General features: G+C 34.1%; 3 protein-coding genes across 5 annotated transcripts; 2 read left to right on the forward strand and 1 right to left on the reverse strand.

Annotated features, from left to right (window-relative positions):
- Positions 1–177: 177 nt before the first annotated feature.
- LOC128013902 (ubiquitin-conjugating enzyme E2 L3-like) lies at positions 178–4,652 on the forward strand. 2 transcript variants are annotated; one of them, XM_052597096.1, is made up of 4 exons: positions 178–249; positions 1,839–1,934; positions 2,428–2,614; positions 3,475–4,652. In XM_052597096.1, the coding sequence occupies exons 1-4, from the start codon at positions 178–180 to the stop codon at positions 3,627–3,629; spliced, it is 510 nt and encodes a 169-aa protein (XP_052453056.1). In that variant the 3' UTR covers positions 3,630–4,652. The 2 variants fall into 2 exon arrangements, with proteins under 2 accessions (XP_052453056.1, XP_052453064.1); XM_052597104.1 differs by lacking the exon at positions 178–249 and adding an exon at positions 383–531.
- Positions 4,653–5,643: 991 nt separating this feature from the next.
- Positions 5,644–11,397, reverse strand: LOC128013887 (carbohydrate deacetylase). 2 transcript variants are annotated; one of them, XM_052597080.1, is made up of 6 exons: positions 11,297–11,397; positions 9,647–9,825; positions 9,125–9,281; positions 7,789–7,888; positions 7,144–7,321; positions 5,644–6,896 (listed from the first exon to the last, which is right to left on the reverse strand). In XM_052597080.1, the coding sequence occupies exons 1-6, from the start codon at positions 11,303–11,305 to the stop codon at positions 6,548–6,550; spliced, it is 972 nt and encodes a 323-aa protein (XP_052453040.1). In that variant the 5' UTR covers positions 11,306–11,397; the 3' UTR covers positions 5,644–6,547. The 2 variants fall into 2 exon arrangements, with proteins under 2 accessions (XP_052453040.1, XP_052453048.1); XM_052597088.1 differs by lacking the exon at positions 11,297–11,397 and adding an exon at positions 10,716–10,807.
- A 1,397-nt stretch (positions 11,398–12,794) lies between these two features.
- On the forward strand, positions 12,795–15,378 carry LOC128013934 (stromal cell-derived factor 2-like protein 1). The gene is made up of 3 exons (XM_052597134.1): positions 12,795–13,070; positions 14,301–14,497; positions 14,592–15,378. Exons 1-3 carry the CDS (start codon positions 12,893–12,895, stop codon positions 14,868–14,870), a joined length of 654 nt encoding a protein of 217 aa, XP_052453094.1. The 5' UTR covers positions 12,795–12,892; the 3' UTR covers positions 14,871–15,378.
- Positions 15,379–18,634: the final 3,256 nt, after the last annotated feature.

Genomic DNA, 18,634 nt, shown 5'->3' on the forward strand with positions numbered 1-18,634 from the left:
GGGAGAATCAATTCCATTCACAGTGGCATTTTTGTTTCGTTTTGTAATGGAAAGTACCCAAGGGCTCTGACCTGAGATCATTGTACGCGCTCCCGTCTCGCCTGTTGCGTCGGTTGCGCGCGAATATTAAATCTGATCCCAGATCATCCGAAGTTTTAAGAACGCGGACGAGCTCATATGTGCGCCGCGCGGTGCATTCTGGTAGTAGTTGAAAGATTCAAGATGGCGGCGAGCAGGAGACTACACAAGGTAGACGTCCAAACCGTATACTTTTTATATCGCAAAAAGAAAAACCACACACGACGACGCGATGGGGGTTTAAACATAAAGTTTAGCTCCTAGAAAAGGCGATTTGATCGTTCGCTAGTGCTATATAGGCGTTGGTTCGAGCAGTTCTCACTCTCTCGATGACTCGGCTAGCTTCGCGTTTCCAAACATGAAGGAGATAAAGCGCCGGTGGAGGCCGCGGGACGCTTGAACAGGGTTTTTGGGTCCAGATCGGAGAGATACATGGTCAAAGGACACGTTACAGTAGGCTGCAGTGTTTTATAATTCGTTGACACAGAGTAAATGACAGAAATCTACTTTAACGTACAGGAGTATAATACGACGAGTTCCGTCACAGCGGATTCGGTTGATTCAAACAAATCGGAATACAAAAACTATAAATTAATCGACTGTTACAATAACTAATCGATGTTTTTAAGCGAATAATGTTGTTTTATCCCCGCAGCAATGACGTTAGATATGACCCCAACGAACCAAACCAGCCACATCTATGAAATATACGCATTTATTTTTACATTTTAAGCTTTAAATAAAACAAATAAGTAGAATACTACTTAAACGGTTTCGTTAGTTTCAGGTGATTAGCTGTAGTTACGCCCTTGATAAAAAAAAATAATAAAACGAAACCGTAAGTATGTCTTCAACAAGCTTTCGTTTTTCTAAACTTCCGTCTTGTCGAAGTCTCTTCATTCACAACTCATGAATAACCTGGGTTTAGACACCTAACGTTAGATGTGTCTGACCAATGCTTTTTGTAGCTAAGCTTCTCTGAACTGTCGTATATTTTAGATTTTAGGGTGTTTATGTACAGTTAGTGGACATATTGTATGTCACAGTGTTCATTTTAAGGAGTTTACTTCCTTGTTTGATAAGAATGGCTGTTAATGTCAGACAGCTCTCAGTGGAGATTGAAGGAAATGGGTTATTCTTACAGGGCACTAAAACACCCCTTTACTATACTACAGTGAACATGTAGTTGCTGATGTTTGATTTGACTTATTGCAATAAGTAGTCAACAAATTTGATTATAAAATTCATATAGTAACTTTAATTTTTTAAATCTGATTAATCAAATGAATAATTGACAGAATAATCAAATTAGTTGCATAGTTCCTATTTGAGACTAAATATTAATTGTAAACCGCACATGATAGGGCAATTATTGAATATGAAGCTGCTTGCACTTCAGATATTTAAGGTGTGGTTTGTTGTTGTTGTTAATGCACGCACGCTTGTACTTCAGGTCAGTTATTTACAGTAAGCTGCTGAGCAAGGGATCATTTCTCCAACTCCTTAGGTCAAGACCTGACTCATGTTACATTTGGGAACGATGTCTTGTCCATGATAAACATACATAGGAGGTCTTGGCCTATGATGTTAACTGTTACTTGTTTGTGCTTTGTTTGTTGCCTAATTAATGACCATTGTGAGATTAGGAGAGACTGTCTTAGCATAATATCTCTATATCTCAACGTTTCTATTTGATTAGCAGAAGTTGCGAACCCAGTAATAGTGTCTAATGCATCCTTGTTTCTAACCCTTTTTATCAGGAGCTTGAAGAAATCCGCAAATCTGGGATGAAAAACTTCCGTAACATTCAAGTTGATGAATCAAACATATTGACATGGCAAGGCCTCATTGTTCCAGTAGGTGTTTAGTAAATGCTCATACATCTTTTTATGAATTGTTTACATGTGATTTGCATATGTGTAAAGTATAATGACAAGAAATGGTATGTTTTAACAGCTTTAGGATATATATTTTTTTCCTACATTTTAAAATTAATTAGCAATTTTGCAAATATAGAGAACAGGTGATTTTTTTCCATAGTTGTTTTAAAACATTGCTGTCGAATAAAGTGCAACATTTACTTTCAGTCGACAGCTTTCATTCAAGCACTTTGTAGTAAACAATTTGGGCACCTCTGTACATTGCTTGAATTTTAATTTTGAGCTGATTTCTTGTGGACTTTAAAGCTAGACTGCATTTAGACCTACACTATATCAATGCATCAGCTGTATGTGTTCTTATACCTCATGCATTCAGACTTCTGTCCTGATTTCATCATTTATTTATTTTTGTAATCATGTACATTATAGACTGAGCTGGGCTCACCTCATTTACCTTATTCTCCCACAGGACAACCCTCCATACGATAAAGGGGCGTTCAGGATCGAGATCATTTTCCCTGCAGAATACCCTTTCAAACCACCCAAGATCACGTTCAAAACGAAGATCTACCACCCCAACATTGACGAGAAGGGACAGGTCTGCCTGCCTGTCATTAGTGCAGAGAACTGGAAACCAGCCACCAAAACTGACCAAGGTGAGATGCGCTGCAGTTGTTGCAGTATGCCTGAAACTGCCACATGAGTCAGCCTGCTAAAGCTCGGTTGATCCTGGTGCAGAAACACACCATGAAATCACGAACAAATGCTTTGTGAGGATGTTTGTATTTATTGTGCATCTATTTATATAGTAGGCAACATCTTACATTTTTTTTATTCAGGTTTATTTTGATTAATCATTTTTTTTCTGTTTGTTTTTTGTTTTATAAAGATGATGGTCATTTACTTCTTACTAATAAAAACTACAATAGTATCTAATTGATACTAAAATAACACTGGATAGATCCTTTTTTTTTATTCAGATTTTTCATAAATATGAAGGCGAGGGTTATTATAGTTTACTAAAAATGTAAAAACACTTTTTTGCAGTGTGTAAAAACACAATTTTTATTACTTAAAATAAAACAAATGTTAACTGAAATAAAACATAATATTTTTACTCCGCTAGTTGCCAGTGCAACATTTCTCTTAATGTACTAAAATAACTGAAATAAAAATTTATTTAAAATTAAAGTAAATTAATGAAAACAAAAATGTAAAAAGAATATGTAATAAAACCACTAAATTGACAAAAAGACAACACACAATAACTAAAACTTTAAAATTAAAATAGGGGGATAAACTAATAATCCATATTATATTATAGTTCTCTATATAGTTCTCTCACTAAACTATAGAGTTTAAAGCTTAAAAGAGTTTTAGAACTATAAGAAAAATAAATCATCAACTGTTTTAAGAACAGTATATGTATGTGTATATATAAAATAGTTAATAAATACTTTTTTTGTTGTTGTTGTAACCAATGTTAATGTGCATTCTTTTCCCTTTCTTCTCACAGTAATTCAGTCGCTCATTGCCCTGGTGAACGACCCACAGCCAGAACACCCTCTGAGGGCCGACCTAGCAGAAGAATACTCAAAAGACCGTAAAAAATTCTTTAAGAATGCAGAAGAGTTTACAAAGAAACACGGCGAAAAGCGGCCAGTGGACTAACAATACAAGACAAGTGTGTAGCCCCAGACCCCTCCTACTCCTCTGATCCTCTTCCCCTCGCTCTACTACCTTCCTCCCGACTCCCAAACCATATCCTCTATCCCTCCCTCCCTCCCTCCTGCCCGCTTTCCCTCCTTCTCCTCTCCTTTCCACGTGTCACTCTAGTCGAGCTGGAGAAGTACAGCGCAGCTGCAGCCTCCGTCTTGAAGCAGGACGCCGCGAGGACATCCGATCTGAGTTTCTGGTGTTAGCTTGAGGCCCTTACTAACTTGTTTATTTTTCTTTCTCAAGTTTGAAAGCATCAAAATTTGGTTAGAGGCTAACCTAAGAAAAAAGAAGTTGGAAAAATTGTACAGGGCGTTTCATTGACGAATGCTGTTTAACCCTTTTGTAATGAGAAAATGAATCATTGCATTATTACACAAAACTTTCAGAAATTACTTTTGGAAGTGACAGTTCATTTAAAACAAAGATGGATTGTTATTTATCATGTATATTATGTTGTTGTTGTTGTTGTTCCCTCTTCTTACATTTGTGCTCTTTGACTTCTACAAAACAAAAAGGAGATATTAAGGAGAAATTGAGGTTACAGAGCTGGAGGATTTCGACGACAGTGACAGATTATTTCATATAACCTTTTTATTTTAACTGCACTTGTTGGGTTGCACGGGATGTCTAAAGGACAGGCTACTTTCAGCCCTTTACCAAGCCTCGAATTGGCAAAAACCACTGTAAAGTCAGTAACAAAGGTGGCTTAGGAGCAGATATTTGTATAAAATATATTTGTTTCACAAATGAAAATGGGAAGAATGAAAGCAATGCTCTTTGTGTGAGTGAACGTAAATTCCATGATGGCTAATTTTAAACATCTCTTTTAACATGTTTCATAGGAAATTCTTGTATATTGTTGATTATTTGGGTTTCATCATGGAAACCGCCCCTAGATTTACAGAGATGTATGCTACTGAGAATTATTATTCCCATTTTCTCCCGACACAGAATAAACGCAGTAGTTGACCGTGAGTTTTCTAGAACATTCTCTACAGTTTCTTTATGAAGTATATCATTTTAAACTTTCAAAATGCATCTTAAGTGGTATTTTACTCCACTCTTTATGATGCAAAGAGGTTCTGCGGGCTTTCTCTAGTTCGAGATATTTCAGTAATATTTGCTTATGGATTTGGGTGAAGTCTCTTGCAAACACGCCTCAAATAAGCCCCAGTGTTTACATCTATTGTTGAAAACTTATTTTCATCCAGTATCAGACTTTAAAAATGCTCCACACTGTACCAATAAAAAAAAAAAAAGGACGACCAGGCATACTCAAACATTGGCTAAATTCACTTTTGATTAGAGTTTTCGTATTAAAATCAACCAATCCAGTTGCTTTTCTGGAATTCCCTGTTTTAAAACCGCATTATGGATTTGTGTGTGGAATCAAATCTGAGCTTGAACATTTAGTGATTTTTTTAATTTTTTAAACCTTAATATATTAGCATTAGTAATATATTTATGAGGACTACTACTTAAACCCCAAACTGTTGCTTCAATTGCAGCTTATTCTGAAATGTCATAATAGCCTGAATTTAACATACAGGTTATAAACCGGTCAAACCTAATATGTGACAAAACGGTGAACTCTCCAAATAAAGGCTATTTTGACCTAGTTCAGAATGAATGTTTCAATAGGATGGGTGCTCCGTGTACAAATGTACTCCTATGATGCAACTGGTTGGTTTAAGCATGTTCTAGTGTTTACTAGAGGTGTAACGATATACCAATGCGGTTCATATCATGGTTTTGGATCCATGGTTCGGTTCTGTTTGCTGTGGGGGTAGAGCTCATGTTATGACACCAGCAATGCTAAAGAACACTAGATTCACTTTTAACTTCATAATAGTAATAATTGCTCTCGGTCCATGTTAATTAATGCATTAACACATGACTTTTTAAAATTGGTTGCTTTGTAAAGTTCACCAAAAAGGTATTCCCTTAAAAAAAAATAATAATGCGAACAAGTCATTGGACAACATTACTTATGGTAATATGTGCCAAAACATACGCAGGGGGTGGGATATCAAGAGAGTATCGTGGTACATACTGTGATTGGTGTAGGCCGACTTTTGGCCTACGTGTTTTTTGGTTCGGTTTGAATATCGTTACAAGTGTTTACTAGTAGGCCTATTTTACACACAAAATATTGTGCAGCAAATTTGCTGTGCTCGTATAATAATTATCTAATAATTTTTTTAAACTTAAATCACTTCAACCATCGTAATACTTGTTCCAAAGTTATTTTTACATTTCAGAAAGAAATCCAGAGTAGGTTTTTTTTGTTTTTGTTTTTTTCAGGTTCATAAAAAAATAATAAATACATTCATTAAAAACATTGTACCCAAAAATACCTTTGATTTTTAAATAAAGTAATTGCTACATGTTCGGTGGAGTTCAAATCTACATCCAGTACGATAAAGTCTTAAATATGGCGTTGTTGTTGGATTTTACAGTTCTGTACAATATTAATATATGGCTTTTTAGAGAAACTTGCACAAATGAGGCAACATTTTTAGAAACAAGTCCAGATAAAATTGCAGTTTCCTAGTATAAGGATACAGCTCTCTGTGTTGAAATGGCTAGCTGCATTAAAATTTAAATTAAAAGTCTAGTTGAGAAATTTAAAAAGAGGTCAATCTAATCGTATCTTGTGTTCCTGTTGAAGAATAAGTATAATTCAGTTGTTTAAGCTCTTCTTGAAGAAGCAGCTTCAAAACACATTTTATATGGGCTTTCGAATTCTGATTTTCTGCCTTACCCAAGCCAAGCACTTATATGACTAATTGAGGTATGGGTTAAGATATTGTTTCCTTAAAGCAGAAGACATTCAGTGTGCCAAACCTTAAATACTCTGGCCTAAGGGTTTAAAAGTCTTTAAAGGCGCAGAGGTGGATCCCCTGTTGTCTGTAGTAGTTAAGAACAAAAGGGTCACTCAAAGTGTTAAGCTCATGTAGTCGGTCTGCAGACTGTGAGAAGTCATCTGGTCCTTCTCCACATCCGCCCTGGTGAGGCTGACTCGGATATCCTGGATGCACCATAAGCTCTGCTGTAACCGGACGATAGGAGTCAGTCACAGCATCATTGCACTGTATCAATGAGGAGGACACAGCATCATCTAGTGAAGTGTCCAGCGTGAAGCCCAAAGCACGTTTCAGGTTGGGGACAGACATGTTTTTACCCATGGTGCTCAGGCCCAGGTATACATCAGGCCATCTGAGAGGACATACAAAACAAGTATTTCATCAAGCAAAAATGGAAAATACATTTAATGCATGTTGTGTACATACTGCACCTAATGTATTTTAAGGACAGAATTCATATTTATAGACCATTCAAATGTAACTAAACCTGCTCTAATGAGTACACATGACATTGTAAATGAAGTCAATATTTTAACATTTTGTAAAAACGTTCTACTTGACAACCAGGTGCTGATCATTTAAAATGTTGCTTCACAAACCTAATTCCATAGCGATGAAAGACCTCCATAGATTCAAGGGCATCTTTTTCAACCTGTGCATTGAAGTCTCGCAGATGTGGCGGGAGGAAGGTGCAAAATTTAAGACCGGGTTCTATGGGCACCCGTGTGTAGGTGATCCCAAAATCAGAGAGAACCTGGGCGAACACCTCTCGCACCTCTGAAATGCATGGTAAAAAGGAATATTTTTTTGAAAGATACTATTATTTTTATTCAGCAAGAATAGATTAAATTGATCAAAAGTAACAGCGAAGACATATATAATGTTGCATATTAAGCAGCACAACTAATTTCTAACATTGTTATTATAATAAATGTTTCTTGAGTATATGGGTGAGTGTAATGTATCAGCATATTAGACAGATTTCTGCAGGATCATGTGATTCTGCTTTGCATCACAGGAATAAATTACATTTTAATATATATATTCAAATTGAAAACATTTTAAATTGTAATAATATTTCACAATATTAACAGTAGTTTGGTTACATAAACACAGCCTTCGTTAGTGAGTGATATCAAAAACATTTTTACAAATTATTTCCCAATAAAAAACTTTTGAACAGTAGTGCACATGAGTTGTTGGTTATTTGGTGAAAAGGCGCGTTCAAAAGAACCCACTGTTACCTGGCAGCACGTGCACATGCTGGTGGCCGTCCATATGATAGGGTTCGTGGCCAATAAGTTCACAAAATCGATTTACCTGGGCTCTGAGCTCTGCCTCCACCTTTTAAACAGAAAACACAACTTAAGCAAACAGCATGACAGAACCAGACAAACCTGTTCGCTGTGCTTAGTTCTGAAGTCTACAACTTTAAAAAGGTTTCATACAATGTATTTAAAGAAGTCACATAATGAAAACTACTTCTTGATCTTTGCAAATAAAAGAGGTTAATTTAAAACAAAAACAATGAAAACTTCCTCCACAGTCCATGAAGACCATATAGTGAAACTAAGCTTTATTAAACAACTTATAAAAAAAAAAAAAAGGGTTCGAGAGATGGTGGAAAATCGTTATGTAAAAGTATATTGGATCTGTTTTTGGTGTAAACACTCAACTAAAATTAGTGTGTTAAAAGAAAAAGAGAACAATTATGATACAACCCCTTTACATTTTTAATTCTAATAAAAGAAAGAAGAAAAAGGTAAAAATGGTTACGTAAAATCTGCTTTTAGTGAAAACACTCTTGACTAACAGTGAACTTCAAACAAAATGTAACAAAAAATCAGATACAACACCTTTACACTTTTCATTTTAGTAAAGTATGTGCATAACACCATTCACCTGGTTGTCACTCTTTCTAATTTAGAGGATTTATACAATGGTATGTATTTTACCAGCTGCAGATAATGCAGTACATAATGTCATATCCCCTCTTATAAGCAAGATAATAAAATCCTTTCATGTTCTACTTTAAGCAACCTTTGACACTACTATATATGTGGCCCTGGAGCACAAAAAAACAGTCTTAAGTCATATTTGTAGCAATGTCCAACAATACATTGTATGGGTCAAAATTTGAATGCCAAAATCATTACGATATTAAGTAAAGATCATGTTCCATGAAGATATTTTGTACATTTTCTACTGTAAATATATTCAAACTTAATTTTTGATTAGTAATATGCATTGCTAAGACCTTCATTTAGACATCTTTAAAGGTGATTTTCTCAGTATTTGATTTTTTTTTGCTCCCTCAAATTCCAGATTTTCAAATATTAGTATCCCTGCCAAATATTGTCAGATCCTAATAAACCATACATAAATTATTTATTTATTCAGTTTTCATCTGATGTATAAATCTCAATTTCTAAAAATGTACCCTTATGGCTGGTTTTGTGGTCCAGGGTCACATATAACATGAATACAGTCCTATACAGTGTGATGTAAACACGCTTTATGGTTTGAATTCACTCCCGTGTGACTTTCTGTTGGTCTTTATGAGTGTGTGTTCCTGTGTACCTCTGACATCTTGAGATGACCACACTGCAAAACTTCCCGGAAGCCCATCTTGCCATGGAAGAATCCATCCTTGTTGAGGAGCGTGGAGCCCTTTAGATCCCGAGACACTGGAAGACCCTCTGAAAGATTCGCATGGAGCCCAATGGGGATGTGATTCCTGTGTGTGAGAAGCACTGTTATTTTAATATCACTGAGATACTATTAGAGATTTTAGTACTAATTTAAATCAGATTTTTTTATTTACTGTGATTAAGTCATTTTATTTTGTGTTTCTGGATTTTCTTTTTTTATTATTATTATGTCAATTTTTTATTGTTATTTTAGTAAATCATGTTTAACTAAATTATTATTATTTTTCTTAGCAAAGAGTTAGGCCTTGTCTTATCTTTGGCAATAGGTTTCAAAAGGCTTACATTTCATACGGGAGGGTGTTGAAACAGTATGTTTAAATGTAAGACACTCAAGCTTTGATATCAAATTTGTGCATGAAATTAAAAGTAGTTAGAAAATCAGCTCTGGTACCTTTTGGCCAGGTCTGCCGCGTGCTCCGCTGAGACTGCATTGACCAGAAGAGAGACGTTAGAGATCCCACCAGCTTTAAAGCAGTCCACAATCCCTTGATTTCTTCTCTCGCAGTACCCAAAATCATCTCCTGTCACCACCAGCTTCACCTTGGGTTGAGGCATCTTCTCCTCGCCCTGCTGATGAAAGACAAAAATACTAGATTAGAGGTTGACCCATAGCTTTTTTCTTTTCTTTTTTTTTTGGATTAATACTGGTTATTTTTTTATTTTTTTCTGTTTTTAGATAATGAGGATCTTTAGACTCCACTACAAAATACGAATCATTATAAATAATAATAATTCATGCTAATTATGGCATTATATGAAGATTTACCTTATTTTAAAAAGGCACTTTTTTCATCTTTGTTTTAGGCTGTAGATCTAATTGTGAAGCTCTTCCTTTCCTCCCTAAAAAATAATTGCTGATTTATTAATAATGTTTATTTTTATGCTGACCAGAATTTTAATTAATTCTGTTTTGACTTAATAATTACTTAAGGATCATTAGACTACATGTTATACATTTTATTAGATTTTATTAATGCAAAATTAATAAAATTAGAAAATAGATTATTTAAATATTTTATTAACATATATTTACTAACATAACATCTCTATTTATTAAACTCTATTTTATTAAAAAGGTCAATTGTTTATTACTGCGTCTAATTGTTAAGATAAACATTTCTAACTTTGCTGTAATTCATTTATATATTAAAAATAAAAAATAAATCAATATGAAGACAGACAGAAAAGTGTCATCCACACAACAGGAAACGCGATTCTGAGCCGCTTCCCGCGAAATCACCGGCTCGTTAATAAGACAGATCTAAAAGTCTTCGTCAGTGTTAACCAAACATGAGCAGCTGCCACTCTCTGTCCATCACATATTTTGTACAATCAGCTCGATAACATAGCGGTTATATATTTACTCCGCTTGATCTATTATTAAGAAACACAAAGATGTCTTACTAATTCTTTTTTGTGATATACTCCTAGTCAGCAGTAATAATGTAGTAATCGCTTACCCATTTTATAGCGAGGTTTTTGACATTGTTTCTTATTACATTGTAACCAACTATGCGGATTGAATGACTGAAGGCAATGACATTACTGCAATTTCCTTTTCCGGAGTTGTAGCGCCCTCTACTGGATGTGAATGTACAAACATGTACAAACAGGCCTATTCCATTTTAAAGTTTCTTACATTCCATTTACATTACAAAGCGACTTACAAATGAGACGTTTCTCTTCCTGATTTATGTCAAAGTCTATTTTTAAATTATAAATATATGTTTTAAGTGGATATTTGATTTTTTTATTTATTTAAAAAATATAGATATTTATACCATATGATCAGTGCATACCATCGAATCGTGTTCTTATTTGTTAATAAAATGATTAATTCGATTTTTTTTCAAAGATGTTGGCAAGCAAAAACACAGTATATGCTTCTAAACACTTTAGGAATAATAGAGACTGAATGAAATGATTACAGTGTGGTGTTTTAGAAAAGTTATAGATACAAGTTATAAACATTTATAGAATTTTTTTAATCAGATAATAATTAATAAACAATAATAATAAACAAGGTTATAGGCATACTCACCAGAACCATGATTTTGCTGTTGTCAATGTTATGAATTTAAGCTGAATGTTATCCTTGTACACAGACTTCTGGCAGCAGGTGTGACTTTGCTTACGTGTCTATTGAGGCTACTGAATGTTTTCCCAAGACACATAACCTCGTTTAGGAATAAGGAAAACATCATAGAGTATCATGTTTATGATCTTTGTTTGCACATGTTCAAGTTTTTTCAACTTCAGCCACTGAAGTAGCAATAATATGCCTGGCATCACTTACATTATGTGTTAGAATAACACTGTAGCATCACAGTTTACTGGAAACAGTGGTATTTAATGTCATTTAGAAATTTGATACATTCCCTTTAAAACTATTTAACCCCAGAAGCATGTCTTGTTCTGCTATATATATATCAGCATTTGTTAAACACAGTAATGCATCATCCTGTGTAAGCTGCTCCCGATGAAAGAATGCTACAAATAGTAGTGAGAAACACTAAGTTAACATTAATTCTTTATTAAGTTATAGTGGAGGCCTGGGCAAGCTTTGTTGTCACTATTTCTCAGTATCTATTTATGGCGTTTAGAGGCTAAAGTCCAATTTCCCTCTACTTTGTTAGTTTCAAAAGAAGTGTTAAATTAGCACTACACTTTCTTGGCTAATCAAAAGGAAATTATAAAGTGAAAATAATAAATAAATTAAATAAGGTAAACATAATAAATAAGGTAAATAAATAAATTAAATATGAGGACGATTTTAACCTAAGGTTGAACTGTGCAGGTTGCCATGTAAATATACTGAAATGTTATGCAATTAATTTTAATTAAAAAGAAAAAACAGTGGTTTGATAATTTTGTGTTCGTTTGTTAATGTTCTTTTATATTTTTTTATTAACGTAACACACACACACACACACACACACACACACACACACACACACACACACACACACACACATATATATATATATATATATATATATATATATATATATATATATATATATATATATATATATATATTTAGTGACGTTCATTAATATGTCGTGACGTCACAGCGTCTTCGTCCAATCACTGCCTTCCGTGTATGCGCGTGGATCACTTCCTTGGATTCGGACTTAATAAATAAGGTAAATAAACATAATAAATAAGGTAAATAAATAAATTAAATATGAGGACGATTTTAACCTAAGGTTGAACTGTGCAGGTTGCCATGTAAATATACTGAAATGTTATGCAATTAATTTTAATTAAAAAGAAAAAACAGTGGTTTGATAATTTTGTGTTCGTTTGTTAATGTTCTTTTATATTTTTTTATTAACGTAACACACACACACACACACACACACACACACACACACACACACATATATATATATATATATATATATATATATATATATATATATATATATATATATATATATATATTTAGTGACGTTCATTAATATGTCGTGACGTCACAGCGTCTTCGTCCAATCACTGCCTTCCGTGTATGCGCGTGGATCACTTCCTTGGATTCGGACTTGTCATGATGCGATTGGCTAGAAAGTGTGTCCGCGTTTGAATGGGGCTCTCCGTATCCATCTTTCTGTGATGTACACAGACGCGAGCTGAAACAATGGGACCATTAAGAATTATATCTGTCTTTGTGGATTTGGTTTTAGTGTGTTTGATGTGTGCCCAGTGCGGCGCTCGTGATCTGGACTCCAGCTATGTGACGTGTGGCTCTCTGGTCAAACTGATGAACACTCGGCACAGCGTCAGACTGCACTCGCATGATGTCAAATACGGATCAGGTAGAGTGACGTGACATTAACTATAATCTATAAACTATAGCAATTTGATCAGCGAAGCTCTCAGAGAATGCTGTTGTTTAATTAATCAGATTAATCTTCGATTGTAGTCTTTGATGGATTTATATTGAAAACATTGTGTCGTAGCAGCTGGTACATTCATCCATTAGCCAAGAAGCTAACAACTGGTGATATTTCTAAACAGTGAAGTATTTATCTGTCCGTTAGCCAATTATAGACTCTCATTCATCCCTGGGGGCTTAATTTCTGTTGGTTAGGATGTATTATGTTTACCTGAACGATCCAAGGAATCATGACAGGTGCACTACAAAATGTAAAATGGTAATACTTGTGGTATTCATTCGAGTGGCGTGAATTCCTTACATGGTTTTGTTATATATATATATATATGTATATATATATTTATGTGTGTGTGTGTGTGTGTTTGCTTTTCATTTTTTGCATGTTTTAGAATTTTATGATTAACATTTATTACTAATATTTGTAAAATGAACTGTATCTGTGTCTAACAATAGAAATTCAAGTATGTGAATATCTATGTATGTGTATCTATACAGAAACTGACCAAAATAACCCTGAATAGTTGTTGTTGTTGTTGTTATCATTTTTATTGATAATAACAAAATGATATTTAACTTGGTGGAACCAGACAAGTTCTTTAGGTAAAAATGTTTGTACAATTATCTGTATATCTACACAAAAACTGACCAAAATAATTCCAGCCGAAAAAAAAAGAAATATATATATATATATATATATATATATATATATATATATATATATATATATATATAATGGAAATCACTACGACTAATAATAACATAATATTGATTAGTGATATTTACCTTGGTCATCCAGATTTTTAAGGTATTGCTTAGTTAAAATATTTGTTTAATCATCTATATGTGTCTATACAGAAGTAGACCAAAATAGTGATGATGATAAATTGATATTTCACTCAGTGAATCCAGATGTTTTAGCAGTTGTTTAGGAAAAAATGTTTGTATAATTGATTTTTGATATGATGCTATTAATATGACTAATTATAACAATATTAAATCATTATATATATATATATTGTACTATGGGCTATTAAGGTATTATGATATTCTTTGAATATTTGAGAGTACTATATAAATACAGTAGTAAATGAATATGAGGTTGAAGATGATATATGCTGAAATTAAACATTGTTTGCATGATATCCTGCAGGAAGTGGCCAGCAATCAGTAACCGGTGTGGATTCGGCCGATGATGCCAACAGCTACTGGCGTATCCGTGGGAAACCAGACAAAGTTTGTCAGCGAGGGGAGCCTATTCGATGCGGACAGGCCATCCGGATTACACACATGAAGACCGGACGCAACCTACACTCACATCACTTCAGCTCCCCACTGTCTAACCACCAAGTAGGTCCTCTTCTGTCTTACCCTTCATGTTCTGCTGACTGTAACGGGCCGGATTTGAATGATATCATCATGCTGATTTCTTTTATGTTTGCAGGAAGTGAGTGCGTTTGGTGAAAATGGAGAAGGAGATGATTTAGACGTATGGAGCGTGCAGTGCAGTGCAACATACTGGGAACGTGATGACGCGGTGCGATTCAAACATGTCGGCACCGATGTTTTCCTCAGTGTAACCGGAGAGCAGTACGGTCAGCCAATCAGAGGCCAGCGTGAGGTCCATGGAATGCCTTCACCCAATCAGCATAACTACTGGAAGGTGATGGAGGGGGTTTTTATTCAGCCCAGCAGTGATCCAGTGCGTCATGATGAGCTCTGATGATGCCGCTTCATTATTGTAGTGAGAGCGACTGAGAACTCCACTCACACATGCTGTGAAACCCTCTCTATATATACACCTTCAGTTTCTATAAAGTTTTATTGGTCAAATAATTTTTGAGATGAAAGCCACTCACAAAATGGACAAAAAGGCAAAACGGTTTGTTTGACAAGATTTCGTATGATTGGAATGTGTTTGTTTGTACATAAGGGAATAAAATTACATGACATACCAGGATTTTGGGCTTCAAAACTGAGTATTTTGTATTATTTATATTTAGACTGGATTACTACTGGAACAAATGGCATTGTACTATAAAATAGTGTTTCTGCACCTGTGAAATCCTGTAATCTTTCTGAATTCAGTGGGGGGAAATATGAAATGACCGTTTGTTTTGGTTGAAGTTTTCTTTTACTGTAATTCCCAATAGTTGTTTTCCACCTCATACTGTATATGACCCAATATGTACATAATTTGGTGAAATCAAAAATAAAGTTTTTTGAAAACATACTGTAGGTAGATTTTAATTTCAGTTAGAACAAGTAATATGTTTTAAAGAACCATGTCATTAAAAAAAAAAAATGACTAACAAGCAGACGCTTTGTTGTGATGCCCAGATTTATGAATCAAAGTCAATAAATACTCCACACTGTCTAGAGTTTAAAGATCACTCTAAAATTACAAATGCATTCACCTCTCACAGTGATTATTTCTGCTCATCTCGCTTTTCTGGAAAATGAAAGATGACACATTGCATCCAAACGGGGGCAGCATTCAGCTACTGTTTGGCACATAGTGCGTGAATATTGAAACGAAAGAACAATCACTGTGAAATGTGCATAGACAGTAATGTGTCTAGGACTGTAAACAATATGTGTAATAATGCACAGTGAGAATAAATGACTAACCGTTTTATATTGGAATAATGAAACGCTGAACATTGATATAATCAAATAAAAACTGCAGTTTTTAAGAATGTATTTTGTTAAACGTAGTTAATTATTTTTTTTTTTATAAAACAAGTAAACAGCTTACTAACGATCTAATGCTGTATTATTTATATATTTACTCTTAATATAAATTGGCAGGTTGGTTTTAGTCAAATCTTTACAAAAATTCACCATTGTAAGCACAGTTTCCGCCAAAAATATTTTTACAATAACCCTGTCATTAAATTTCAACAAAATGCAAGATTCTGTAAGCTTACGCAGTTTGAATCAGATGTCATATTCATTTATTATGGTTTTACTGTAGTAGCTATTCACTGAATGAAAACAGTTAAAGAGGGATACTCTTAATAAGTTGTTCTAAAGGTTTTAGCCTCGTAGATATGACACAATGTAAACAGCAACGGAAAACAATAGACCTATTAAAAATAACTTAAAATGCTTAATCGAACACGTAAATCACGGAATCCTTTTTTTTTTAACTGAAGAAGTTATCCACATTTTCAAACTGCACTGATTAAACTTCCTTGACTGATACCGTGACTATCCTTTTACTGTTTAGAAATTTCTATATTCAAATACTTTTTTGCCTCCGTATGTTTTGTAGTTAGACTTTCCCAGCACTGCTATCAAATCAAATATGATACTGTTATAGAGCTGTAATTTGACTCGCCTCTCTGAAAGATGTCAAAACCAAAGGATCTCTTTTATAACCTCCCTCTCTATTTTAGGATGATTTGGAAAAATGCACATAATGATGATTAAACCGATTAGATGAATAGCAATGTCCCACTTTACCTGTTGAAGCAGAAGCCAGTAAATAATTGAAGAGACCAATGAACGAAAAATCATGTAAAACAACTGGTAAGACCGACTTATAATAACATTATGGATCATTAATACATGATGCTCAACATATTAGAGTAATTAGCAGACAATTAAACTTGTAGATTAAACATATGAAGTTTTATTGTGTGTTAAATACATTTTCATATTGCTTATTTAAACTTCAATTTACATGAACTAGCCTATCTTAAGCGCTATTTAAAATGAAATTAAGAGTTGTCAAACATATTTAACAAATGTTATTTTAATTTTAATACTAATGCTCATTTTAAGTTTCACACACGTGTACTAATTTTAAACTTAATTTTAATAAACTGTTTTATAAACTATTTTTATCTTCCTTTGAGAGGTAAAACGCACAGAGGCAGTGGGTTGAAGTCAAACCTACTTTTGTTTTTTTTTGTCTTCCCAGAAGATGGCGACATAACACAGGGTTTGCGTACTAATTATGAACATCATCTGATAGCGACTCATTTAATATCGTACAAAAATGTATTTTCATCTAAACTGAGCTGCATCTGTATCAAAGACACTTGGTGTTATTCTCTTCATATAGGCCTTTTGTGCCAAGCAAGGCTATGTAGATGAACTACAACTGAACCGAATGTGCCTTCTTTGACGATTCTACACATTTATTGCAGCTGTTTGTCAACATTGATTATTGCTACGCAACATAGGCTATTAAAAAAAGATCTGATAACTGGTTGTCAGTATTACCCATCAGGTCTGTCACCATATGTGAGACACATACTGCACTAAGCGAGCCTATAGTGTCACATGGGGTAAATAGCTTAAAAGCTCTCTTTTACACTATTCATAATCAAATTAATAGCTGAACTGAGAATCCACATAGATGGGGTAGTCATGAAAACACGTGTCCTCATAGGGTCAAGTGAAGAGCTATGAAAAAACATCGTACTCGAGAAGACAAGCATTAAGGTTACAGCATAAAGGCGATCGAGGGCCGAATATTGTTGAGAGTGACCAGCAAACAGAAGTGTCTGACCTCGAAATATAGTGTGAACCCTTCTGTGAACAGATCGACTGGATCTGAAATATGCCTTCAGAAAGTCACCTTGAATGCAAAATTGTCCCCATGGCAATTTAAGAAACACAGAAAGACATAAATTGGTCCCAATAGCAGTTAAATAATGCAAAAAAAATAAGGAACATTCACACCAAGGACGATAACTATAAAGATAACAATATTTAGTTTTAATAGTTGTAAGTATTAAAGAATAGCAAAGTCCATACTATAATAGCCCAGAGGAATGATATCATTGGAATCCTTTTCAGAACATTTGTTTTTCCAGCTGATGAAGCATAAAACATTGACAACCAATCAGAATCCATGCGATTTTAAAGAGTGCGTGCTTTTAAAGAGATAGTGGAACATGAATATACAGTAAACAGGACATTATTGTCTTCAGGTGTGGGCATAATTTAGTTATTGTTATAGTTTTCGGCCTGAAAGGACCTTCAAGATAGATAGATAGATAGATAATTATTTTCAACAAGCATTTGGAGATTCAAAATCAGAACAAACCTATAAACCTAATAAATAATCTTAAATATGGCCAAGAAACCAGAGCAACTGCATGAGACTTCTATAAATCTAATAAAAATCTCTTACAATAACCTATAAAAGTTAAATTATTAATGAAAATACAATTTATGGACAGCATCCTTACTGAAAATACAATGACATTTTACTCCTACACTTAAAAAAATATAGAATAAAATTACATTTAATTTCTAAAGCAGGCAAAATACATTTTTTTCTGCAATTAACAGCAATAATAATAATAATAATAAAAAAATACACGATTTGCTTACTGCATTTTGCTTTTATTGAAGACTGATTAAGTAGGCCTACAGAGCAAATGAAATATTTTCCAAAACAAAAATCACTTGTATTCCTCATTTGTATCCAAAGTCTCTTGAAAGTCGATAAAGGCATCTGCTAAATAA

The sequence above is a fragment of the Carassius gibelio genome, chromosome A5 (genome assembly GCF_023724105.1).
Source record: "Carassius gibelio isolate Cgi1373 ecotype wild population from Czech Republic chromosome A5, carGib1.2-hapl.c, whole genome shotgun sequence".
NCBI lineage: Eukaryota > Metazoa > Chordata > Actinopteri > Cypriniformes > Cyprinidae > Carassius > Carassius gibelio.

Bases quoted from the DNA above. Each gene is read 5' to 3' on its own strand.
- LOC128013887 (XM_052597080.1), bottom strand. The intron at 7,322-7,788 runs GTAACAGTGGGT...CATGCATTTCAG, and splicing joins GCATGTGCACGTGCTGCCAG to AGGTGCGAGAGGTGTTCGCC. The intron at 6,897-7,143 runs GTTTGTGAAGCA...ATGTCCTCTCAG, and splicing joins TTTCATCGCTATGGAATTAG to ATGGCCTGATGTATACCTGG.
- LOC128013902 (XM_052597096.1), top strand. From the start codon at position 178: ATGTGCGCCGCGCGGTGCATTCTGGTAGTAGTTGAAAGATTCAAGATG. The intron at 250-1,838 runs GTAGACGTCCAA...CCTTTTTATCAG, and splicing joins CGAGCAGGAGACTACACAAG to GAGCTTGAAGAAATCCGCAA. The intron at 1,935-2,427 runs GTAGGTGTTTAG...ATTCTCCCACAG, and splicing joins GGCAAGGCCTCATTGTTCCA to GACAACCCTCCATACGATAA.
- LOC128013934 (XM_052597134.1), top strand. From the start codon at position 12,893: ATGGGACCATTAAGAATTATATCTGTCTTTGTGGATTTGGTTTTAGTG. The intron at 13,071-14,300 runs GTAGAGTGACGT...GATATCCTGCAG, and splicing joins TGATGTCAAATACGGATCAG to GAAGTGGCCAGCAATCAGTA. The intron at 14,498-14,591 runs GTAGGTCCTCTT...TTATGTTTGCAG, and splicing joins CCCCACTGTCTAACCACCAA to GAAGTGAGTGCGTTTGGTGA.